Source organism: Gossypium hirsutum, chromosome D05, assembly GCF_007990345.1.
Source record: "Gossypium hirsutum isolate 1008001.06 chromosome D05, Gossypium_hirsutum_v2.1, whole genome shotgun sequence".
Lineage (NCBI taxonomy): Eukaryota > Viridiplantae > Streptophyta > Magnoliopsida > Malvales > Malvaceae > Gossypium > Gossypium hirsutum.
In genome coordinates, this window is record NC_053441.1 from 56,842,478 (window position 1) to 56,869,731 (window position 27,254).

The following is a 27,254-nucleotide window of genomic DNA, read 5'->3' on the forward strand; positions in this document are numbered from 1 at the left end:
CGTCCCTTGTGCAGGAGCAGCCGCTACGCTCTCAACGTCATCCGCTAGGGTTCTTTCTTCACCGGGGTCCATTTACTAATCAAAACAAAAACATTTCAACCGTCGGAAGTCATCACACATTTAAACATTAACATTCGGCATGTATAGCTAGACTCATACGCGCTATGGTAGTCCTAGAACCGACTAAACCATAGCTCTGATACCAATCAAATGTAACACCCCGAACCCAAAACCGACACCAGAGTCGAACACGAGGTGTTAACTGACTTTAACCCCTTATAAAATTTATTTTCCAGACACTGCCCAATCTGTGTACTAGTCGTTTTAAAAATCATATCTTGAGTTTCGTAACTCAAAAATCAGTTTCGTGATTTTTCCCAGAAACTAGACTCATGTGCCCATCTATGTATTTTTTTCTAGAATTTTTGGTTGGGCCAATTAGTACAGTTTATTAGTCAAAGTCTCCCATATTGCAGGGGTCGACTACACTGACCTTTGCCCATTACGACTTGGATATCTCCCTGCACGGGGCTTCAATACTGATGCCGTTTGTTTCTATGAAAACTAGACTCAGAGAGGAATCTGTACATATATGGTACGGCCCCTAATTATCTCTGGTTAATTTATAATGAATTTCCAAAGTCAGAGCAGGGAATCCAGAAACCGTTCTGGCCCTGTCCCACAAAAATCTGATTATCTCTTAATATACTCCCCATATGATCTTTTCGTTACTTCCTCATGAAAAAAACTCATCGAGCTTCGATTACATAATTTATTCATCAATTAATTCCACTCCTACTATTTTTAGTGATTTTTCAATCTCATGATACTGCTGCTGCCAGCATCTGTTACGAAAGTAACTAGGTCCATTTCATGCCTACCCTTGATCCAACTCAATCGAACATTCGTGCCATTTTCGCATGGCTTAAAGTTTACATGCCAAAGTTCAAACACAACGTAATAGCTTATACATGCCAAAATGTTCTTCTAAGCCAACTAAGAAGAAAGTACCAAAACTTGCTATCCGGTGTGATGACTTCGATGACGACCTGACCCCGCAAAAATAGATGAGTCCAAGCATCCTATAATGGGTGACAAGGAAACACCGAGTGAGTTTATAACTCAGTAAGTCATAAGCAATGTACTACCATCCATCAATAACATTATCACAAGAGGAAACAAAATGGAACGAGACAATTTACTCCATCCATACCGAACCATACCATAGTTCCTCCCACCTATCGATTCAATTTCATATCAATTCATGCATTCACATTCCATATACTCATCAATAGGACATTGAAGCATTTTCATAAATCAATTTATTTTCGTTACAATCAAACGACTAAACGGCCTTTCACCCATCCTACGATAAATTTTATGTACGTGACTTCAAGTATATTTGTCACATAGGTTCAAACTTACCGGGCTCAACACCAAGTATAAGCATAGCACCTATTAGCCATGTACTCAGGACACTTACCCGATCCGCTGTCCGCGATCGACTCAATGGTGTCGCACACATAGTGTCCATAATGATTCACGAATGTATATTGAGTCCGCACACTCAGTGCTACATAATCAACTCGCACACTTAGTGCTACGTAATCAACTCGCACACTTAGTGCTACGTAATCAACTCGCACACTTAGTGCTACGTAATCAAATCGCACACTTAGTGCTACATAGTCAAACTCGCACACTTAGTGCCGCATGGTCAATTCGCACACTTAGCGCATCATATTCATTTCGCACACTTAGTGCAACATAGTCAAATCGCACACTTAGTGCTGTACAATTTAATCCCGCGCACTTAGCGCCAATCTCATGGTCATAAATGGTTATACCCGCACGTTTAGTGCCGAGATCAACAACTCAGTACATCTTACCTCTTTTCTTTTCATTCAACAATTTCATCATCACATACGTACATGCATATATATATGTATATTTATTCATTCCATTCAGCATCAATACATAAACATTATGACCATTTGAAATAATACCAACTACATGCTTAACGACTTACCTCGTGTTGGGTAAGACGGTTCCAACTCGGCTACTCGATGACCTTTTCTTTGCCTTTGCTCGATTCACCTCCTTTAACTCCTTGAGCTAAATCAAACAAATTTAACTCATTAAAGTCTCATTTTGCTAGCTTATGGCCGAATATGACAAGGAGTTTGATGGGTCATATGGCCACCTTTTAGCTCAAATACACAATGGTCATATGCATTTTTAATCACATCAAATGATTCAATACAATTCACTCGAACATCAAAAGAGAACCTCAAGGTACTTAGTCCATATACACATTAGACATTAGAGTCACATATGTACGAATTCACGAATCGAATTCGACATATTAGCTAATTTTCCCTTTAGCCGAACCTTCTAAGTCAAGATAAAGCCATCAACATGCTTACCTTTGACCGAACATACACATCAACTTAGGTGCCCATTTATATGGCCGAACACACACATGTCTATGTTAAGGCCGATTGCAACACTCAATACATTCTACAAGTATGGACACTTGCATTGACTAAACACCATTTCTATTATTTTTACTCCAAAGCCGAATGCCTCTCAAGCCCTAAGCTCATGATCCTTTCATCATTAAGCAAGTGTTATAGCACAACTAACATCCATTTTCAATTTGAACACCAACATAAAAATATTAAACATGAAAATCCATAGCCGAAACCTATACATGACATTACTCATTCCACCCATCGAAACAATATTTGTTCAAGACATCAAGCATTTTTATTTGGGTATTACATATATGAGCATTTAGAATTTATATTTTTAGCAAGATCAATTTCTTTCCTCAACACATTCTTCATCAAAACTTAAAGGAAGTAATCAAATTTCCTTCTTTAATAGCCATAGCCGAATGCTCCATCCATCCATCAAAGTTAAAAATTTTGCATGGTCTAAGTAAGAACCATGATAATTAACCTAAAACAAGCTAAAATTTCACAACTTTAACACAATATACTAACCTTATTAAGCATTCAAATGGCCGAAAGTTCTTTGCCCCTATTCCTTCCTTCACATTCGGCTTAGAAGAAACAAAGATGAACACTTAGTTTTCTTCACCCATTTCCCCCCTTCTCAAGCTTCAAGTGACCGAATGTTTTTGCCTCAATTCTTTCTTTCAATCCGGCCAAGAAGAACCAAAAAAAACACAACTTGTTTTTCTTTCTTCCTTAGAACATTCGGCCTAGGGGAAATGAAGAAAGATGGACACTTTTTTTTTTTGTTTTTCCTTCTTACTTTCACGGCAATGGGGAGGGGAAGAAACAATTACACACATCCTTTCCTTTTTCCATTTCTTTATTTCCCCATACTTCTTATTATATTTTATCCTACATACCTCACTAGGCCAACATGTTCCCAACATGTTTCCACCCATAGCATGGCCGGCCACTACTTATTAGGAGGGGGAATTTGACATGCAAGTCCCCCCTTTTTTCCCACATGCACTAATAGGTCCTTACGCATTGACCTATCACATTTTAAAATTTTCTCACATAAGTCCTATTGACTTAATTCACATGCAATCGACTAAATCGAAGCTTGAAATTTTCACACATTCATAGTTACATATTCTAGACAATAAATATCACATTCAAACATTTCGGTGACTCGGTTTAACAGTCCCGAAACCACTTCCCGACTAGGGTCAATTTTGGGCTGTCACAATTAATCTAATTATTCACCTACGACTAATTCCCAACCTTTAAACTATGGAAAACTACCCAATTCATGGTATCAAAAATTTTCAACATGTTAAAACCCAAGAAATCTTTAACGAAACTTTAAACTCAATTTAGAAACCTTCTATTCATAACAAAACTAATTGAAAAACACTTTGAAATCACGTTTTTTATCCAAAATCATGAAATCCACCATTAACGACCCAATTTTCGACTTTTATTCAAAGCATGCGATTTAATGGCTAAAAACTCAGTTTAAAAGACCAGATAACATCTAAAACTAAGAGAAAGACAAATTGATTCCTTCAGTGAAAGAAAAATAGAGCTTTAGAAGAAAATCCAGAAATCCCACAAGTTTGAGAGATTACAAATTCAATGGTGTCTTAGGTGTTTTCTTAAAATTCTATGAAGGTTTAATGTTGTGAAAATGAAAGAAATCAAGGGAACGGAGTTTGGGAATCAAAATTTGAATGGGAAGAGCTTGGGAGAGGATGGGACGATAATCAAAAGAAAATGGAGAACACTATTGTGAAATTTGTAGGTAGGGGAAATATATTAGGTTGATTTTAAAGTTTTGGTTTAACTGCCTTATAAACAATCAAAATTTAGCCATTTTTACAAATCAATCCTTATTTCAATCTTAAAATCAGCCCTTATTTCTGATTTACCAAGCTACGGAATTCCCAAACACACTAGAGCTAAGATCCCTAAAATACCCCCAAAACTCCTAGACCCAATTTTGGGGCGTGACAAAGAAAAGTGAAGAAAAAGAAAGATTAGAGACGGTTTTGAGGTGAAAAGAAATCGAATGTTCAACGATGAAAACCTACTTTGGAAAATGTGCTCTTGAAACCAAAACACATGAAAATAGCAAGTATAATTTTAAAGCAAAATAACAAGATAGGTAAAGAATATCAAAGTAATAGTGGAAAAAGGAATAGATAAGCTAATGCAGATGAATAGTAGGATAAGTGTTTGATTGAATCCTCTGGGAATGATTTCCCAAAAAAATTAATTGATGGCTTTAACAAACCCTCCAAGAGCGAAACCTTGGCAACACAGAGCTTGAAGAAATTCCCCAAAAATTTTGAATAAGATTAAGTAAAAGGAATCTTCTAAATAAAAACAAGAATTGAATCTTGCAAATAGAATACTCCAAATAGTGCTTCTATGATTCAAATAATCAAAACTGTCCTCCATAATGAATAGTGAAAGTGCCTATATGTAGCTACAATTTGAATGAAAAACAAACCCTAAATTTAATTAAAACTCTAAGTTGGCTAATCAAGAAAAATTCTAGTTGAACTACACCTTCTTGTCGACTAAAAACGTAAAACTTCTAAACTAGCTTAAATGACTTAAAAATATCTTAAAATTCAATTTAAATAAATGCCAAAAAAATAATAAATACAATATGGGATTATATATAATCAAAATAAAGCATTAAAATCGAACCCAAATTGATTTAAACATAGAGCAACGCCCAAAACTTGTAATTTTTTGAAATAATCTCGTTTAGAATATCTTTCTGGTGCAGCCTTCACTTAAACGACGTAACTTGATCTCTTGAACTCGAGGTCATGAGATTCAATGTGTGTTTCAAAGCTAAGAGCCTACTCTTTCATTATTTAAATGACATCTTAGCCCAAAAATGCCTGGAACTTATACGTACATCCATCACAAATAATCTATTTTTCGTGACTTGAAATTTGACAAATTTCTAACACCCCAAATCCGGCCTAGACTTTATGGTTGTATGGCACTTGGGAAATTTGCAGTTATGCTTCAAGAACGGATATTCCGGATATAGCGCCAGAATTGCAGTAAAACTACCGGAACACATTTCATCCATCACATATTATATCTTACCCCAATGCACATTCAAAAACATACCAACATCTCATGCTACATATGATCGTAACGAAACAGATTTATGACATGCTTACACAAGTTTCATTAAAACAAATTATGGCACATAGCCTACATAGAGTTTTACTAATAAGAGTTATGCTTTACTAACATGTAAACATTTAGATTACAGATTTCGCGGTCTTACTAGATTACTAAATATCTACATACCTGATTTAAAAAATCTCACTTCCGGTCAAACGGGGCCCACAAACTACCCAAAATGGACCTACACGCCCGTGTGGTCCACACACCCTACTTGACCAAGCTGTCTGGGCCCACATAATTTGCCATACGGCCTACCACACGGTCATGTGACCCACACGATCTACCACAGCCTACCACATGTTCGTGTGACACACACGGTCTACTAAATGGCTTACTATATGGTCCTGTGACCGACACGTTCTACCACACCACCTACCACACGGTCGTGTGACCCACACGATCTTCCGCATGGCCTACCACACGATCTGTCACATGGCCTACCACATGATCGTGTAACCCACACGGTCTGCCACATGGCTAGTTACACGACCGTGTGATACAGTTTACCAGCTTCAAAATTTTCGCAAAATTCTAGATTTTTCGTGATTATTTTTAGTGTTTTTGGGTGAGAAACACACAGCTGAACACTTCTGATATGTTGTCTCAGCAGCAGCAATTTTGGAATCTACACACAAAATCCAAATCGAACCAATTAACTAATACACATACTAATACGACCTAAATAATCGATTTCTATAAACTAAACGAAACCAACCTTTAATTTGAACATCCAAACACTTACCCTTGGAAAAGAAAAACAACCTTTAACAACACTTAACTCGCTGGAGGATCGTTGTGTGTCTTACGATATTCCCTTATCAATACAAGAATGTTCAAACTCAGCATTAAAACCAATTAAAATTCCACTTTAGTCCATGTGAACTGAAGAAGAAAACTACATTACTACAACAAAATAACGACCAACACTTGCCAAGAGACAACCTAAAGGGTGACAAGCAGAAGTATGGCAAACCATAAAACTAAAGGAAGAAAGTAGAGGAAGTGTTGGCAAGAGAGGAATGAAGAGGAAGGAACAGTAGAAGCAATTTTTTTTATCAGCCTAAAGTTCACAGAAAACAAAAGAAAGAAGGAAGATTATGAAGGTTTATAAGAAACAAAGAAAGATAGAAGAATGTGGAAAGAGAGGGAAACATTGGATGACAAAAATGGGGAGTATTTTTAGGGATGTTTCCCTTTTTTTTAAAAAAAATAAACAAATAAAATAATATTCTAACCAAATCCCCTTAATATTCAATTTGTTATTCACAAATCTAATCGCTAAGAATTTGAATTTTACCCACATACTACTGTTTTGGGCATCACATCTTAAGGGAAACAAAAATTAATTTTGTTTTACACATACAGGATTCAAACATGAAACCCAAGGATAATTTCCATTGAACCACCAAACTCATTCTTGTCAACAAACTACTAAGAATAAAATATAATCTACATGCGAAAAACCAATTGAAGGAGCAAAAATTAACAAAACTCAAGGGAAGGGAATCAAACATAGGACCTCTAGCACACAACCAAGGCACTTAACCATTAAATCAAATCAAATTTCTTAACATAATTAAACTCAAAAATTATCAAATTTGGGGCATTACAACTCTCGGTTCACGAACCCAATTTCTACTAACCCAATTTTTGGGGTGTGACAGTATTTATTACCCTAAAAGAAAATACAAGCACTACAAAAAAGGGAATATAAAATGAAAAGAGTCCTAATCAAATAAATACACCTCAAGATATATCTTATGTTTTCCAAAGGGAAAGCACAATAGGTCCAACATGAAACTCTCTTAACCCAACCCTTCCGTGGATAATACTATCATTTTCTATTAATATACACGGGCATTGTCATTACTAAAAAAATCTTACTCTATTAAATTCAAAATTCAAAATATACTTGAAATATGAAGTTTAAAAAAAGGGAAGAAATTTACATTTCATTTCATTAGTTACCTGGAATCATGTTTGTGAACGAAACTATGTTTTTTTTTTAGTTTTTCATAATTAATGAATATGTTTGTGCTATATCCTATAATATATTTATATCAACTAAACCTATAATTCGTAAAGGTTGTTCATCACAAAAAAAAATTAGGAAAACTAACAAAACAAAATAATGCCTAAAAATAATGACAACCTGAAACCTATGTTTCACAGTTTCAAAATGTTAGCTATTAAAACAAGATATTTACTTTAAAAAAGAAAAAACACAATATATAAGGTAGCTCTCTCCATTAATTTTAAGCATTAGAAAGTAAAGAATTCAATAACCATTTGTTACCCTTATTTCTTTGATATTAGAATAATTTCAAATGGAATTTCGGGGAGTAATCTTTATTAGTTTTCTTTTTTTCAACTTGGAGTTAATTCTAATGCCTTCCCAATGAATGATTTGATAAGCAAATTGCTAGGACAACCAGATGTTAATTTCAGGCAATTTGCTGGATATATTAATGTGGATGAAAATGCCGTTGGTCGAAGTCTTTTTTACTATTTTGTTGAAGCTGAAAAAGATCCCCTAACTCAACCCCTCACCGTTTGGTTAACTGGAGGTTAACTTCTTTGAATATTTTTTATTGTAGTTTCTGATGTTATGCCGATTTCCTAGTACGTATCCTATATGAATAAGTTAGATGAAATTTACTGTGTGCAAGTCACAGACAAGGGGATGCTAGGGCTTTGTCCCCATTGGTTAGATGTTACAATTGCATTTTTAGCCTTTCCTGAAAATTTATAATTTAATTTAATCCCCTTTTGCCCCTTCAAATGGAAACATTATCGCTTTTTGCCTTCATTAGAAAGTAATAATTCAATTTAGGCCATTTCCATGCAAAGATTTTAGCTTTATCTCCATCCCTAATACAAAATTTATAGCCTTGCTCTAACTATGATTTTTTCCTCATCTGGAAAGCCATATGTTTAAATATATACTGAATACTTATCGAACTAGACTAGTCATCACGTTAGATCGAACCATTACTCTATTTTTTTAGCTTTACTTGAGCCTAGCCGACAAGTTTGTTTGATTATTCACATATAATAAAACCTTTTGTGTAATACTATTCAGGACCAGGGTGTTCTTCCGTTGGAGATGCCTTTGGAAGTGTTGGACCTTTTATTGTTACGAAAGATGCTCATGATCTCCAAACAAATTTATTTTCATGGAACAAAGGTTGTCTAATTTCCTATGCTTATCTTTTATTGATATTTTATTTTTTTGTGTATATATATCATGGTCTATAGTTATTTTTTTCATATCAATATAAATTTATCAAAAAATATTAAATGTTTTAGAACTATAAAATGTTACAGTACGTCTAGTTTTCATTGTATTTAAATGAATTGCATTGTCTTTCTTATATTGTTTTTTTTTGTATTTCTATACCTATAAAAAATTCTGTCTAATATATGTTTCAGTGTCAAATCTATTGTTTATCGACTCCCCTATTGGATCTGGATGGTCATATTCAAACACAAGTAGTGATTATAATAACGGAGATGATATCACTAGTAAGATCGTAGTATTTATACTTCATTATTAATTAAAATAGTTTGGATATTATATATATTGATGGGTTTCAATTGTTTGTTCCGTACAGATAAAATATTGCTTACATTTATGCAGAAATGGTATGAAAAATATCCGGTCTTCAAGTCGAAAGATCTATATCTAGCTGGATCAAGTTTTGCAGGTGAACAATTTCTTAGTTCTATATCAACATATTTTTAATACACCAAACTATACTTAATGAATAACTAAACAAAATATAATGCGATCTCTAGCATATAATTATTTCTCTATATATATTGTACTTTATTATTTACATATCAAGCTTGCAACATTATTATTTTTTAGATTTAAACTCAAATAATTAAATTTCTTATTAAATTAATAACTTTTTAAAAATAATTCAAAAAAATATAAATATTTTCATAAATTATTTTTTTAACATACTTCTTGAATTGAATGCATCAAACTAATTATTGAATAGAAATATAACAATCAAATGATCTTGTCTTAATACGAGTTATGGATAAGTCTCTATGCAACAATACAAACAATATAACGTGTTCATTACTATAATTAAATTTGTGGATTTTATTTCAGGACACTTCGTGCCAAATCTTGCTAATGCTTTACTCGACGACAACAAGCAATCCAAGCAATCCAAATTTAACATCAAAGGATTGGTTGTAAGTAAAATTGTATCTAATTAATCAAATTTAATTGCCACTTTAATATATATTTGCTTAGAAGGATTAGTTGGAAATGTTCGGGCTTGAGTAACTTGCCTAATTCGAGAAGGCTTAGCTTTATTAGATTGGATTAAGATACCGACTTCTACATTTTGGATCAAATCATTATGACTTTGATTACTGTTCATTAGCTTACATCATAGACAATAAATTTTGATTTAATCAAGCATCGGCACTAACATAAAAAATTAAAATTGTACTGAAATATTTTTAAGAATTTTATCGGACCTAGATAAAACAAAAATAACACGTGTTGCAGCTCAAATCTCCCATAAACATGGTGTGGTCCAATTCAATGTTAATTTAAATATTTTATTGTGAACTTTATTTTATTTTTTAATTGTAACTATTTTGATCAGCTGGGAAACCCAATGCTTCGTAAAAAGCTAGACGATATTGCAAAAATTGATTTCTTTTTCTCTCGGGAGATGATAAACAGCTCGTTGTATAACGAAATCAAGCAAGAATGCAATGCCATTGATGAAAATAATTACTTTTCTAGCATCAAAACCACTTGGAGCGCAAAATGCAAAAACCTTGTGTTTGAGGCCAATTTGGCTGCTTTCAAGACCGATGCTCATAATTACTCCCCACAGAAGCTATTTGATGTCTTTCGCCCTCCTTGTGCTGAAACTGAGCAAGATTTGAACTTAGGAAAATAGGTTTTCATTTATTTCTTTACATTCCTCTTACTTTACTTCAATTCAAAACTAAAATAACGTACGTTCGTATAGAATCGAATTAACTGATCAACGGAGTAGAACTAATTTGTGTTATTTTTCTTTTATTGGTCATATCAAAAGCATAAAACTTTATTTTTTGGCCCAGGTTCCTATAGTTAGCACAGAAGTAGACATGTGCCATCCATTAAGGGTGCAATTTTACTTTAATCTCCCGGAAGTTCAAAAAGCTTTCCATGGGAATCAAACAAACTTGTCATATAGATGGAAGGGTTGTTTCACGTAAGTTCTCCCTTAAAACTTGAAAATAATTTATGTTTTTCTTCCTGATATGTTCATATAATTACTTTTTAGAAATTATTTTAAATTCAAGTTTTAATACTCGCGGTCAATTTTTCTATCTCCATATTGTCACCTCTTGTTTAGGTAAAATAAATAAATCACTTATTTATTGCGGTGAATGTTGTGTAAAAATTGTTAACCTTAAAATTTTCATTATATGTCACTCTTATTTATTTAGAGCTAATTTTAAATACAACGAAGCTGATAAGGACCTTGACATGCTTCCTGCGCTTAAAAACCTTCTTCAACAATCCGTTCGCATTACAATATTCAGGTTGGTATTGTATTTGTGTGCCATACTTTTTTCCAATACTTTCTTGAAATAAGTTAAATAAGTATGAAGAATCAAAGTGGACGATTTTGAAAAGAAATTCTCATGCCATTTGACTGATATTTTTATTTTATTAATATGTTTACAATGTTGTAGTGGAGATCAAGATGGTATAATACCGATAGAGGGAACCTTACAACATTTGAAAAAATTGGCTGAGGAGTTAAACATCAAGTTAACAAAAGAGGAAACATGGAGTGTTAGAACCAAGGTTTTATGTTTACACATTTAATTATATATATTAGCTTCTTCTTTTTTATATTATGATTAGATATATTTAAGCATCAAATTATCCATCCGATATGATTACCAATTTGGGTCTAAACTTGAACACGAAATTTTAAGTGTTGAATCGATTGGCTTGATTAGTGCAATCAAGGCAAGCTCACACTACTTACCTAGTTCAATGGGCCTGACCAATACGTGCTAGGCTATGAACAAGATATTTCACAAATTTTGGGCAACTCGTCCTGATTTTTTTATTTAAATATGAAATTATTAAGGTAAACATATTTTATACTTACTAAATAGTTAGTCGAGCCAATAGGTTGGCCCGACCTAAGATGTAGTAATTGAATTTTTTTAAAACTTAATCATAAAAAAGTAAATATATTAGAAGAAAATAATTTTGCAGCATTTCATATATATTGAACAATGAAATGGGTTTCCTTTTTTTGGATATAACACTATTTATATTTATAAATTTCTTTTTTAATACAATAAAATTAATTATAAATGTTTAACAGGAAGGAGGGTTGAAGTACGAATTTGGAGACTTACTAAAATTCTTGACGGTGAAGGGAGGTAATCATCATGTTACATTCTCTCGACCATCACAAGCTTTTTCTATTTTCTCAATGTTCACAATTAATTGGATGCATTGAGGATTGGTGATGAAACTTATGGAGCACACGATCACGATTCATGTTGAATCCATCATTCACTATAATAAGACTTATTGTTGTAATAATTTATTGTGATGATATGTATTATTTTATGATGCATGGACATCATAAATTTTTATATTATGCAATAAAATAATTAATTAAATCATTTGATATCTAACAAATAATTATTATTTAACAAAATCATGCAATTTTGATACATGAAATTAACAAATAAAGAGAACTCTTAACAAAAAAACCCAAGATGCGTAACAATTTTGTATCAATTTGCTTGAACCTTTTCAAACACCTTTTATAATTTTGTTATATGCATTTTGTATATTTGAATATATTAGATACATACTCTAAAACAATGTCAATAGTAATTTCTTATATTTTCTTGATCATAAGTGTATTATATAAATAATTATGAATAAAAGATGGAGTAATACATTTGCGTAGTGCTTATCATAGAAGACGATCACAATAGGTACACAAAACCCTTTTTCCTTTAACTCTCCTACAAAAGAAAACTTAACCCTAGATTTGCATTCCTATGAGATTGGCCGCCACCTTCTCCCTTCTATTACTTCCCTCTTCATTTTACTTTTTTTTTGTTTCCTTCGTTACCCCTTGTCTTTGAAAATTATAAAGGCCTCCCTCGGGGTGGTTTTGGAGCAACAATTTTGGGAAGCAACACGATTGAGCTTCTTTCATAGCCGCTGTCTCAACTCCTGCACTAGGGTGCTTATTTACATTACAAATTTGGCATTGTTGTGGAAACATCACAGAACAAGATGAGTGTGCTTTTATGGCACACTGGGGTGGAAAACAAATGGCTTTCAAGTTTGTTGTGTCTTGGCCTTTCTTTGTTCGACTCTAGTGTCTCCGTGATTCCCTTGTCTTGTAAATTTCAGTTTTGCTTTAGCCCTTGGGTTGTAGTCAAGAAATACGATCACATTGCATGCAAGAGAAAGGCTTGTGAACCAATTCTGCTTTCAAAATTAGTGAAGGAAAACCTATGTTTCTTAGGCTTTGCAGGCCTTATTCCAAGAGTTATTTTGCTCGATTTCCGATGCATTCTCGCACCTTTTTATATCGCACTGTATTGTCAAATGCTTATGCAACAACTTTTACTTTAATGAAAGTTTCTTTTCATTTGTTAAAATTACACAATTTCCCAATCCATGTACTTAAACGAATAACAAAATATGTCAATAACTTCATTTCTCCAATCAATTACGCTCTCTTCTTTTATCTTGATTTGTCAATATCTCAACTTCCCATCTCTTGCTCAAAGCTTAAATATTTTTTCTTTTACCAACTTCTCTAGATCAAGTAGTCAGTATCATACTAGTGGATGCAAAGTTTTTGTTTTGGTAACCGTACTAGTGTATTTTATGTTTTGTTTCGGGCTTAATGTTGTTTATTAAATATATTTTCCCGTTTGTATATATAGTCTAATTCTTAGTTTCTTGATAAAATATATTATATATGCAAATATACCATAACATTATACATTTGAACAATTTATTGAAAAAATATATTTTTTTAAATATTAATTGCATCCAATGATTATATTTTATTTCTAAATGCAACTATAAAATAAAATTCTTACTTTTTAAGACAAAATAGTGCAAAATTTTTATTGGAAGTGTAAAAATCTTATGCCAATCGTTGTGGCTAAGATAAGTCGAAATAAACTGAAACACAACCAAAACAAACCCAAATTTGGTTCAAGCACAAAGAACTGATCCAAGATAAATTAAAATTAAAATAACAAGAGTTTTGAAATTAAAATTTGGTTCAAACACTCACCGATCATGCTTTCGCCTAATTGTCGAAAGCTCAAACTAGCTTTTTCTTAACTCGAAGAAGGCTCCAATGATTCTGAAGTTTCAACAAGTAAAAAAAAATCACAATCAACATGCTTCCATAGACTCTCTTAAATAACAAAAAACACAAGCCTAAGTCAGATTCTCTTGGAATCGAAACCTTCGACATCTCATACTTGAAACTCAATTATCTCGGTCTACACATAATCTTTTTGCCTAAAATCGAGTCCATTAATCTAATTATTCACCTACGACTAATTCCCAACCTTTAAACTATGAAAAACTACCCAATTCATGGTATCAAAAATTTTCAACATGTTAAAACCCAAGAAATCTTTAACAAAACTTTAAAATCAATTTAGAAACCTTCTATTCATAACAAAACTAATTGAAAAACACTTTGAAACCATGTTTTTATCCAAAATCCTGAAATCCACCATTAACGACCCAATTTTCGACTTTTATTCAAAGCATGCAATTTAATGGCTAAAAACTCAGTTTAAAAGACCAGATAACATCTAAAACTAAGAGAAAGACAATTTGATTCCTTCAATTAAAGAAAAATAGAGCTTTAGCAGAAAATCCAGAAATCCCACAAGATTGAGAGATTACAAATTCAATGGTGTCTTAGGTGTTTTTCTTAAAATTCTATGAAGGTTTAATGTTGTGAAAATGAAAGAAATCAAGGGAACGGAGTTTGGGAATCAAAATTTGAATGGGAAGAGCTTGGGAGAGGATGGGACGATAATCAAAAGAAAATGGAGAACACTATTGTGAAATTTGTAGGTATGGGAAATATATTAGGTTGATTTTAAAGTTTTGGTTTAACTGCCTTATAAACGATCAAAATTTAGCCATTTTTACAAATTAATCCTTATTTCAATATTGAAACCAGCCCTTATTTCTGATTTACCATGCTACGGAATTCCCAAACACACTAGAGCTAAGATCCCTAAAATACCCCCAAAACTCCTAGACCCAATTTTGGGGCGTGACAAAGAAAAGTGAAGAAAAAGAAAGATTAGAGACGGTTTTGAGGCGAAAAGAAATCGAATGTTCAACGATGAAAACCTACTTTGGAAATTGTGCTCTTGAAACCAAAACGCATGAAAATAGCAAGTATAATATTAAAGCAAAATAACAAGATAGATAAAGAATATCAAAGTAACAGTGGAAAAAGGAATAGATAAGCTAATGGAGATGAATAGAAGGATAAGTGTTTGATTGAATCCTCTGGGAATGATTTCCCAAAAAAATTAATTGATGGCTTTAACAAACCCTCCAAGAGCAAACCATGGCAACACAGAGCTTGAAGAAATTCCCCAAAAATTTTGAATGAGATTAAGAAAAAGGAATCTTCTAAATAAAAACAAGAATTGAATCTTGCAAATAGAATACTCCAAATAGTGCTTCTATGATTCAAATAATCAAAACTGTCCTCCATAATGAATAGTGAAAGTGCCTATATGTAGCTACAATTTGAATGAAAAACAAACCCCAAATTTCATTAAAACTCTAAGTTGGCTAATCAAGAAAAATTCTAGTTGAACTACACCTTCTTGTCGACTAAAAACGTAAAACTTCTAAACTAGCTTAAATGACTTAAAAATATCTTAAAATTCAATTTAAATAAATGCCAAAAAATAATAAATACAATATGGGATTATATATAATCAAAATAAAGCATTAAAATCGAACCCAAATTGATTTAAACATAGAGCAACGCCCAAAACTTGTAATTTTTTGAAATAATCTCGTTTAGAATATCTTTCTGGTGCAGCCTTCACTTAAACGACGTAACTTGATCTCTTGAACTCAAGATCATGTGATTCAATGTGTGTTTCAAAGCTAAGAGCCTACTCTTTCATTATTTAAATGACATCTTAGCCCAAAAATGCCTGGAACTTATACGTACATCTATCACAAATAATCTATTTTTCGTGACTTGAAATTTGACAAATTTCTAACACCCCAAACCCGGCCTAGACTTTATGGTTGTATGGCACTTGGGAAATTTGCAGCTATGCTTCAAGAACGGATATTCCGGATATAGCGCCAGAATTGCAGTAAAACTACCGGAACACATTTCATCCATCACATATTATATTTACCCCAATGCACATTCAAAAACATACCAACATCTCATGCTACATATGATCGTAACGAAACAGATTTATGACATGCTTACACAAGTTTCATTAAAACAAATTATGGCACATAGCCTACATAGAGTTTTACTAAAAGAGTTATGCTTTACTAACATGTAAACATTTAGATTACAGATTTCGCGGTCTTACTAGATTACTAAATATCTACATACCTGATTTAAAAAATCTCACTTCCGGTCAAACGGGGCCCACAAACTACCCAAAATGGACCTACACACCCGTGTGGTCCACACACCCTACTTGACCAAGCTGTGTGGGCCCACATAATTTGCCATACGGCCTACCACACGGTCATGTGACCCACACGATCTACCACATAGCCTACCACATGTTCGTGTGACACACACGGTCTGCTAAATGGCTTACTATATGGTCCTGTGACCGACACGTTCTACCACACCACCTACCACACGGTCGTGTAACCCACACAATCTTCGCATGGCCTACCACACGGCCATGTGACGCACACGATCTGTCACATGGCCTACCACGTGATCGTGTAACCCACATGGTCTGCCACATGGCTAGTTACACGACCGTGTGATACAGTTTACCAACTTCAAAATTTTTACAAAATTCTAGATTTTTCGTGATTATTTTTAGTGTTTTTGGGTGAGAAAGACACAGCTGAACACTTCTGATATGTTGTCTCGACAGCAGCAATTTTGGAATCTACACACAAAATCCAAATCGAACCAATTAACTAATACACATACTAATACGACCTAAATAATCGATTTCTATAAACTAAACGAAACCAACCTTTAATTTGAACATCCAAACACTTACCCTTGGAAAAGAAAAACAACCTTTAACAACACTTAACTCGCTGGAGGATCGTTGTGTGTCTTACGATATTCCCTTATCAATACAAGAATGTTCAAACTCAGCATTAAAACCAATTAAAATTCCACTTTAGTCCATGTGAACTGAAGAAGAAAACTACATTACTACAACAAAATAACGACCAACACTTGCCAAGAGACAACCTAAAGGGTGACAACGCAGAAATATGGCAAACCATAAAACTAAAGGAAGAAAGTAGAGGAAGTGTTGGCAAGAGAGGAATGAAGAGGAAGGAACAGTAGAAGCAATTTTTTTTATCAGCCCAAAGTTCACAAAAAACAAATGAAAGAAGGAAGATTATGAAGGTTTATAAGAAACAAAGAAAGATAAAAGAATGTGGAAAGAGAGGGAAACATTGGACGACAAAAATGGGGAGTATTTTTAGGGATGTTTCCCTTTTTAAAAAAAATAAACAAATAAAATAATATTCTAACCAAATCCCCTTAATATTCAATTTGTTATTCACAAATCTAATCGCTAAGAATTTGAATTTTACCCACATACTACTGTTTTGGGCAGCACATCTTAAGGGAAACAAAAATTAATTTTGTTTTACACACACAAGATTCAAACATGAAACCCAAGGATAATTTCCACTGAACCACCAAACTCATTCTTGTCAACAAACCACTAAGAATAAAATATAATCTACATGCGAACAACCAATTGAAGGAGCAAAAATTAACAAAACTCAAGGGAAGGGAATCAAACATAGGACCTCTAGCACACAACCAAGGCACTTAACCATTAAATCAAATCAAATTTTTTAACATAGTTAAACTCAAAAATTATCAAATTTGGGGCATTACAACTCTCAGTTCACGAACCCAATTTCTACTAACCCAATTTTTGGGGTGTGACAGTATTTATTCCCTAAAAGAAAATACAAGCACTACAAAAAAGGGAATAGAAAATGAAAAGAGTCCTAATCAAATAAATACACCTCAAGATATATCTTATGTTTTCCAAAGGGAAAGCACAATAGGTCCAACATGAAACTCTCTTAACCCAACCCTTCCGTGGATAATACTAGCATTTTCTATTAATATACACGGGCATTGTCATTACTAAAAAAAATCTTACCCTATTAAATTCAAAATTCAAAATATACTTGAAATATGAAGTTTAAAAAAAGGGAAGAAATTTACATTTCATTTCATTAGTTACCTGGAATCGTGTTTGTGAACAAAACTACTGTTTTTTTTTTAGTTTTTCATAATTAATGTGTAACAGCCCGATTTTGGGCCTAGTCGGAACAGTGGTTTCGAGACCACAAATCTGACGAGGGAAAATATTATTATCATATTTTTATGGTCTACAATTTCACGGAAAATTTCTTAAGAATTTCGTTCGAAAATTTCGACGTTTGGGCACTCAATTTAGTTAAAAGGACTAAATTGTAAAAAGTGCAAAAGTTGAGTTCTACATGTTAGAAGTGTCTAATTGTTATGAAATTATAAATTGGTGGTCCTTATATGGTAATTAGACCATTAGTTAATTGATGGACAAAAATAGACATAAGAAATGGGGAAATAGATTTTTTTAAGTAAGGGCATTTTAGTCATTTGGTAATTAAATAGAATTAAATAGGGAAAAGATGGCAAAATATGCTCATCTTCTTCATGGTGAACAAAATCAGCAAGGGGGGAAGCCATATTTAGGGTTTTTAAGCTTCCAAGCACCATAGTAAGTGATTCCAAGCCCCGTTTTTACTATTCTTTACGTTTTTTGAGTCCCGGTAACGTGGTTTAGCTTATTCTACCATTAATTCGTGTTACGGTTTATATTTGGAAAAATACCCATAGGTGAAATGTGTTTATTTTCTGTTTAATGGTAGAATATGAAGATAGAAATTATGTTAAACAATTTTTGCTAAGCGATTTTAAATGAAAACGGGTAAATTGACATAATCGGTAAAAATACCTACTGTTCAAAAGTGTGTGTTAGAGCGAGAATTTGATGTTGTCATAGAAGGGAAAATTGTTCAGCATGTCATAAAACATAAGAATAAGAGATGAATTTTAATTTTTGAGCTTAGGGACAAAAGTGTAAATATGTAAAATTTTGGGGGCAAAATTGTAATTTTTCAAAAAGTTGGGTGGAGGACTATTTTATTAAATGTGAACATTATATGAGTTAAATATGCTATTATAGATCAGGAAAGATGAGAAGACTACCTCAAACGGGGAAAAGAGAATATAGTTGAGTAAATTGCAAAATTACGATATTTTGCACCGAGGAAAGTAAACATGTGATTTAATGCATTATTTTGATATTATTCAATATATGTTGGGATTTAATAGAACATAGAATAAATATTCGGCAAGATCCTAAAATGTGGTTAAGTTGGGAAATGTGGTAAAATGTTGAAAATATGGGTTCCGGTTGAACACTCGGAATAAGCCGAAGTATTTTAAATGTGAAGGGGGTTGCTAAGTGCTGATTCCCCAAGGGGTTGCTAAGTGTTGATTCCCCGATTCATTGGTGGTTGCTAAGTGCTGATTCCACCGTATCTTGAATATAAAGGGAGTTGCTAAGTGCTGATTCCCCGATTCATTGGTGGTTGCTAAGTGCTGATCCCACCGTATTTTAAAGGTGAAGGGGGTTGCTAAGTGCTGATTCCCCCAAGGGGTTTCTAAGTGCTGATTCCCCAAATCACTGGTGGTTGCTAAGTGCTGAATCCACCGATAACGGTTAATATTCCGAGTGTTCAATGAGTAAATTGGGAAGGTGAATGTTTATATGTGGTGGACAAGTTTATGAGAGGAATATTGGGTTTATACTAAATCGACCCATGTATAAAGTGGGAGGAAGTATAAAAAATACAAAAGAAACAATTTAAATACAAAATTGTTTTGAACAACAGCAGTTGGGCAATTTGAAAAATCACCATAAATGGTGGAAAATGAACTAGAGGTTGAATAATATATTAAATTTAATATTAATGAGTCCATTTTCATACGAAAGAAACAGAGCAAGCAAAAGAGTTGTATATTTGGGGATATTTGACTTTATTTGACACAGGGTTGGATTGATTTCGAAATCCCCTATTCCAAATTTGGAAAATCACTAAAAAATGTAAAAAAATAATTATGACCTGAAATTTATATTCCTGGATTCCTTAATGAGTCTATTTTTAAGAGAAACAAATGAGAACATTTTTCGAATTTTGTACAGGTAGTTAATTAAATTTTACTAAAGGAGGTCAGAACCGTTGGGCAGTGAAATAGAGGAATATTTAAAGAATAAACTGTACTAATTGGCAGAATAAAAAATTATGAAAATTTTATGGTGGAAAGGTATATGAGTCTAGTTTTGGGAAATTTTACGGAACTTAATTTGGAGTCCTGTATCTCCAGATAAAAATAAATTAGCGCCTGTGATGCAGAAAGACAGATTGCTGGAAATTAAACGAACCTTGAAATTTATGTGTGATTAAAATTATGTTATTATGTAATCATGTGAGGATTTTATTTATTTGCCATATGTTTACTTACTAAGCTATATGCTTACTCGTTTTTATTTTCCCTTGATTATAGCGACATCAGCCAGCTCGGAATTTGGACGAAGTCAGGAAATCATCCACATTATCATCAACTTTTTGGGTATTTTGTAATTAATATATTTTGAAATATGGCATGTATGGATGACTTTATGTAATGTGGTATAAATATGTATATATTCAGTATTGTTCGGTTTAATATGTTGGTGTTTATTAATGGATAAATTATGTCTGAACATATAACTGTAATTGGTTGGAAATATTGAAGTTGTTTGAAATTGTCTTTGAAAATTTACAGGGGGTTTTATATAAAAATAAGCAGAAATGCTGCCGAAATTTTTATAAAAAAATTATAAGTATTTGAGTTCTAGTAATACCTCATACTCTGTTCCTGTAAGGAACACGGGTAAGGGGTGTTACATTTTAGTGGTATCAGAGCTACGATTTAGCCGGTTCTCGGACTAATAAAATATACGAGAAAGTCTATCTATACATGCCATAATTATATTGTGATAGTGTGATGATTTCTGACATTTTAAATTGTGTTTATATTTTTTTATATAGTAAATGGAACCAGACCGAGCTGTAATGGATGATGTGGAAAGTAACACGCCGGCTTCCGCACAAGGGGCCGTGCCTGAAGAAAGTAGACATGAGACGCATAGTCAGGATGAGGCTCGGAAAGCCTTCCTTCGAATGATGAGTAATTGGTACACAGAATTTGTTCGTGTAAATCCGAATGCTCAACCTCCTTTACCCCCTCCTATTTCTCAACCGGTCCCCGTAGCTCCACAAAGTGTTGATTTGGTGAGATCAAGTAAACCGCCCGTTGACAAAATCCGAAAGCATGGTGCTGAAGGTTTCAGGGCTAATGTTGGTGATGATCCAGAAAAAGCAGAGTTTTGGCTGGAAAACACTATTTGGGTATTTGATGAACTATCTTGTACTTCTGATGAATGTTTGAAATGTGCTGTATCTTTACTGAAGGATTTATCATACCGTTGGTGGAAAACATTAATATCAGTGGTTTCGAAATAAAGAGTTACTTGGGACTTCTTCCAGGAGGAATTCAGAAAGAAATATATAAGCCAACGATTTATTGATCAGAACCGCAAGGAGTTTCTTGAGTTGAAGCTTCTTCCTAACGCAAGGAATTCAGAAAGAAATATATAAGCAGGATGTCTGTGGCAGAATATGAAAGGGAGTTCGTTAGGCTCAGCAAGTATGCCCACGGAGGCCATTATGTGTAAAAGATTTGAAAAGGGGTTAAATGAAGATATCAGATTGTATGCTGGGGTTTTAGAGTTGAAAGAATTTGCAGTACTGGTTGACCGAGCTTGCAAAGCTGAAGAACTGAGTAAAGAAAAGAGAAGAGCGGAGATTGAAGCTCGAGATGTAAGAAAAGGTCAATGAGCAGGACATTTCAATCCCAACCAAAGAAGCTTAAAGGGATGGATCCGCGATCAACTAGTTCAGCTGGGTATTCACGTAGAGATCGAGGGAAATCATACCCCGGGACTAAAACTCAAACTACCTCGATGGCAAGTGTGGGCAATGTGGGGAATACTAAACCTTAGTGTCAACAGTGTGGCAGGCGACATGCTGGAGAGTGTTGGGGATTTAGACGAGCCTGTTTCAGGTGTGGTTCTCAAGAACATTATATAAAAGATTGCCCTGAGAGAATAGAGGAAGAAAGATTGCAGAGAGCTAGATCGGGTGATATTGTTTGTAGAGGTAGACCACCCAAGAATGTTGAGAGCAAAGCTAGCGGTAAAAGTGTGGCGAAAGATATAGTTAGGAGATCAGAAACTAGAGCGCCTGCCAGAACTTATGCCATACGTGCTCGTGAGGATGCATCATCTCCTGATGTAATTACTGGTACATTTTCTCTTCATGATATTGATGTTGTTGCTTTGATTGACCCTGGTTCTACTCATTCATATATATGTGTGAATTTAGTATCTAGTAAGAATTTGCCTATTGAAAATACTGAATTTGTGGTTAAAGTATCAAATCCTAGTAAGAACCGTCGGGCAGTGAAACAGGGGAATATTTAAAGAATAAACTGTACTAATTGGATAAATAAAAAATTCTGAAAATTTTATGGTGGAAAGGTATATGAGTCTAGTTTCGGGAAAATTTACGGAACTTAATTTGGAGTCCTGTATCTCCAGATAAAAATAAATTAGCGCCTGTGACGCAGAAAGACAGTTTGCTGGAAATTAAACGAACCTTGAAATTTATGTATGATTAAAATTATGTTATTATGTAATCATGTGAGGAATTTATTTATTTTTCATATGCTTACTTACTAAGCTATATGCTTACTCGTTTTTATTTTCCCTTGATTATAGCGACATCAGCCAGCTCGGAATTTGGACGAAGTCAAGAAATCATCCACACTATCATCAACTTTTTGGGTATTTTGTAATTAATATATTTTGAAATATGGCATGTATAGATGACTTTATGTAATGTGGTATAAATACGTATATATTCAGTATTGTTCGGTTTAATATGTTGGTGTTTATTAATGGATAAATTATGTCTGAACATATAACTGTAATTGGTTGGAAATATTGAAGTTGTTTGAAATTGTAAAAATAAGCAGAAATGCTGCCGAAATTTTTATAAAAAAAATTATAAGTGTTTGAGTTCTAGTAATACCTCATACTCTGTTCCTGCAAGGAACGTGGGTAAAGGGTGTTACATTTCAGTGGTATCAGAGCTACAGTTTAGCCGGTTCTTGGACTAATAAAATATGCGAGAAAGTCTATCTATACATGACATAATTATATTGTGATAGTGTGATGACTTCTGACATTTTAAATTGTGTTTATATTTTTTATATAGTAAATGGAACCAGACCGAGCTGTAATGGATGATGTGGAAAGTAACACGCCGGCTTCCGCACAAGGGAGTGTGCTTTTATGGCACACTGGGGTGGACAACAAATGGCTTTCAAGTTTGTTGTGTCTTGGCCTTTCTTTGTTCGACTCTAGTGTCTTCGCGATTCCCTTGCCTTTTAAATTTCAGTTTTGCTTTAGCCCTTGGGTTGTAGTCAAGAAATACGATCACGTTGCATGCAAGAGAAAGGCTTGTGAACCAATTCTGCTTTCAAAATTAGTGAAGGAAAACCTATGTTTTCTTAGGCTTTGCAGGCCTTATTCAAAATTAGTTATTCCAAAATTTGGTTCAAGCACAAAGAACTGATCCAAGATAAATTAAAATTAAAATAACAAGAGTTTTGAAATTAAAATTTGGTTCAAACACTCACCGATCATGCTTTTGCCTAATCGTCGAAAGCTCAAACTAGCTTTTTCTTAACTCGAAGAAGGCTCCAATGATTCTGAAGTTTCAACAAGTAAAAAAACAAAATCACAATCAACATGCATCCATAGACTCTCTTAAATAACAAAAAACACAAGCCTAAGTCAGATTCTCTTGGAATCGAAACCTTCGACATCTCATACTTGAAACTCAATTATCTCGGTCTACACTTAATCTTTTTGCCTAAAATCGATTCCATTAATCTAGTTATTCACCTACGACTAATTCCCAACCTTTAAACTATGAAAAACTACCCAATTCATGGTATCAAAAATTTTCAACATGTTAAAACCCAAGAAATCTTTAACGAAACTTTAAACTCAATTTAGAAACCTTCTATTCATAACAAAACTAATTGAAAAACACTTTGAAATCACGTTTTATCCAAAATCATGAAATCCACCATTAACGACCCAATTTTCGACTTTTATTCAAAGCATGCAATTTAATGGCTATAAACTCAGTTTAAAAGACCAGATAACATTAAAACTAAGAGAAAGACAAATTGATTCCTTCAGTGAAAGAAAAATAGAGCTTTAGCAGAAAATCCAGAAATCCCACAAGATTGAGAGATTACAAATTCAATGGTGTCTTAGGTGTTTTTCTTAAATTCTATGAAGGTTTAATGTTTTGAAAATGAAAGAAATCAAGGGAACGGAGTTTGGGAATCAAAATTTGAATGGGAAGAGCTTGGGAGAGGATGGGACGATAATCAAAAGAAAATGGAAAACACTATTGTGAAATTTTAGGTAGGGGAAATATATTAGGTTGATTTTAAAGTTTTGGTTTAACTGCCTTATAAACAATCAAAATTTAGCCATTTTTACAAGTCAGTCCTTATTTCAATATTGAAATCAGCCCTTATTTCTGGTTTACCATGCTACGGAATTCCCAAACACACTAGAGCTAAGATACCTAAAATACCCCAAAAACTCCTAGACCCAATTTTGGGGCGTGACAAATAAAAGTGAAGAAAAAGAAAGATTAGAGACGGTTTTGAGGCGAAAAGAAATCGAATGTTCAACAATGAAAACCTACTTTGGAAATTGTGCTCTTGAAACCAAAACGCATGAAAATAGCAAGTATAATATTAAAGCAAAAAAAAAGATAGATAAAGAATATCAAAGTAACAGTGGAAAAAGGAATAGATAAGCTAATGGAGATGAATAGAAGGATAAGTGTTTGATTGAATCCTCTGGGAATAATTTCCCAAAAAATTAATTGATGGCTTTAACAAACCCTCCAAGAGCGAAACCTTGGCAACACAGAGCTTGAAGAAATTCCCCAAAAATTTTGAATAAGATTAAGTAAAAGGATTCTTTTAAATAAAAACAAGAATTGAATCTTGCAAATAGAATACTCCAAATAGTGCTTCTATGATTCAAATAATCAAAACTGTCCTCCATAATGAATAGTGAAAGTGCCTATATGTAGCTACAATTTGAATGAAAAACAAACCCCAAATTTCATTAAAACTCTAAGTTGGCTAACCAAGAAAATTTCTAGTTGAACTACACCTTCTTGTCGACTAAAAACGTAAAACTTCTAAACAAGCTTAAATGACTTAAAAATATCTTAAAATTCAATTTAAATAAATGCCAAAAAAATAATAAATACAATATGGGATTATATATAATCAAAATAAAGCATTAAAATCGAACCCAAATTGATTTAAACATAGAGCAACGCCCAAAACTTGTAATTTTTTGAAATAATCTCGTTTAGAATATCTTTCTGGTGCAGCCTTCACTTAAACGACGTAACTTGATCTCTTGAACTCGAGATCATGTGATTCAATGTGTGTTTCAAAGCTAAGAGCCTACTCTTTCATTATTTAAATGACATCTTAGCCCAAAAATGCCTGGAAGTTATATGTACATCCATCAGAAATAATCTATTTTTCGTGACTTGAAATTTGACAAATTTCTAACACCCCAAACCCGGCCTAGACTTTATGGTTGTATGGCACTTGGGAAATTTGCAGCTATGCTTCAAGAACGGATATTTCGGATATAGCGCCAGAATTACAGTAAACTACCGCAACACATTTCATCCATCACATATTATATCTTACCCCAATGCACATTCAAAAACATACCAACATCTCATGCTACATGTGATCGTAACGAAACAGATTTATGACATGCTTACACAAGTTTCATTAAAACAAATTATGGCACATAGCCTACATAGAGTTTTACTAATAAGAGTTATGCTTTACTAACATGTAAACATTTAGATTACAGATTTCGCGGTCTTACTAGATTACTAAATATCTACATACCTGATTTAAAAAATCTCACTTCCGGTCAAACGGGGCCCACAAACTACCCAAAATGGACCTACACGCCCGTGTGGTCCACACACCCTACTTGACCAAGCTGTGTGGGCCCACATAATTTGCCATACGGCCTACCACATGGTCATGTGACCCACACGATCTACCACAGCTTACCACATGTTCGTGTGACACACATGGTCTGCTAAATGGCTTACTATATGGTCCTGTGACCGACACGTTCTACCACACCACCTACCATACGGTCGTGTGACCCACACGATCTGCCGCATGGCCTACCACACGATCTGTCACATGGCGTACCACATGATCGTGTAACCCACATGGTCTGCCACATGGCTAGTTACACGACCGTGTGATACAGTTTACCAGCTTCAAAATTTTCACAAAATTCTAGATTTTTCGTGATTATTTTTAGTGTTTTTGGGTGAGAAAGACACAGCTGAACACTTCTGATATGTTGTCTCGGCAGCAGCAATTTTGGAATCTACACACAAAATCCAAATCGAACCAATTAACTAATACACATACTAATACGACCTAAATAATCTATTTCTATAAACTAAACGAAACCAACCTTTAATTTGAACATCCAAACACTTACCCTTGGAAAAGAAAAACAACCTTTAACAACACTTAACTCGCTGGAGGATCGTTGTGTGTCTTACGATATTCCCTTATCAATACAAGAATGTTCAAACTCAGCATTAAAACCAATTAAAATTCCACTTTAGTCCATGTGAACTGAAGAAGAAAACTACATTACTACAACAAAATAACGACCAACACTTGCCAAGAGACAACCTAAAGGGTGACAACGCAGAAATATGGCAAACCATAAAACTAAAGGAAGAAAGTAGAGGAAGTGTTGGCAAGAGAGGAATGAAGAGGAAGGAACAGTAGAAGCAATTTTTTTTATCAGCCCAAAGTTCACAGAAAACAAAAGAAAGAAGGAAGATTATGAAGGTTTATAAGAAACAAAGAAAGATAGAAGAATGTGGAAAGAGAGGGAAACATTGGACGACAAAAATGGGGAGTATTTTTAGGGATGTTTCCCTTTTTTTTAAAAAAATAAACAAATAAA

General features: G+C 33.7%; 2 protein-coding genes across 2 annotated transcripts; both read left to right on the forward strand.

Annotated features, from left to right (window-relative positions):
* Positions 1 to 8,068: 8,068 nt before the first annotated feature.
* Positions 8,069 to 10,615, forward strand: LOC121217229 (serine carboxypeptidase-like 44). Its single transcript, XM_041092755.1, has 6 exons — positions 8,069 to 8,248; positions 8,764 to 8,868; positions 9,114 to 9,206; positions 9,296 to 9,388; positions 9,805 to 9,890; positions 10,313 to 10,615. The coding sequence occupies exons 1-6, from the start codon at positions 8,080 to 8,082 to the stop codon at positions 10,613 to 10,615; spliced, it is 849 nt and encodes a 282-aa protein (XP_040948689.1). The 5' UTR covers positions 8,069 to 8,079.
* Positions 10,616 to 10,696: 81 nt separating this feature from the next.
* LOC107902928 (serine carboxypeptidase-like 42) lies at positions 10,697 to 12,334 on the forward strand. Its single transcript, XM_041092220.1, has 4 exons — positions 10,697 to 10,915; positions 11,154 to 11,249; positions 11,403 to 11,517; positions 12,053 to 12,334. The coding sequence occupies exons 1-4, from the start codon at positions 10,809 to 10,811 to the stop codon at positions 12,188 to 12,190; spliced, it is 456 nt and encodes a 151-aa protein (XP_040948154.1). The 5' UTR covers positions 10,697 to 10,808; the 3' UTR covers positions 12,191 to 12,334.
* The last annotated feature ends 14,920 nt before the right edge of the window (positions 12,335 to 27,254 follow it).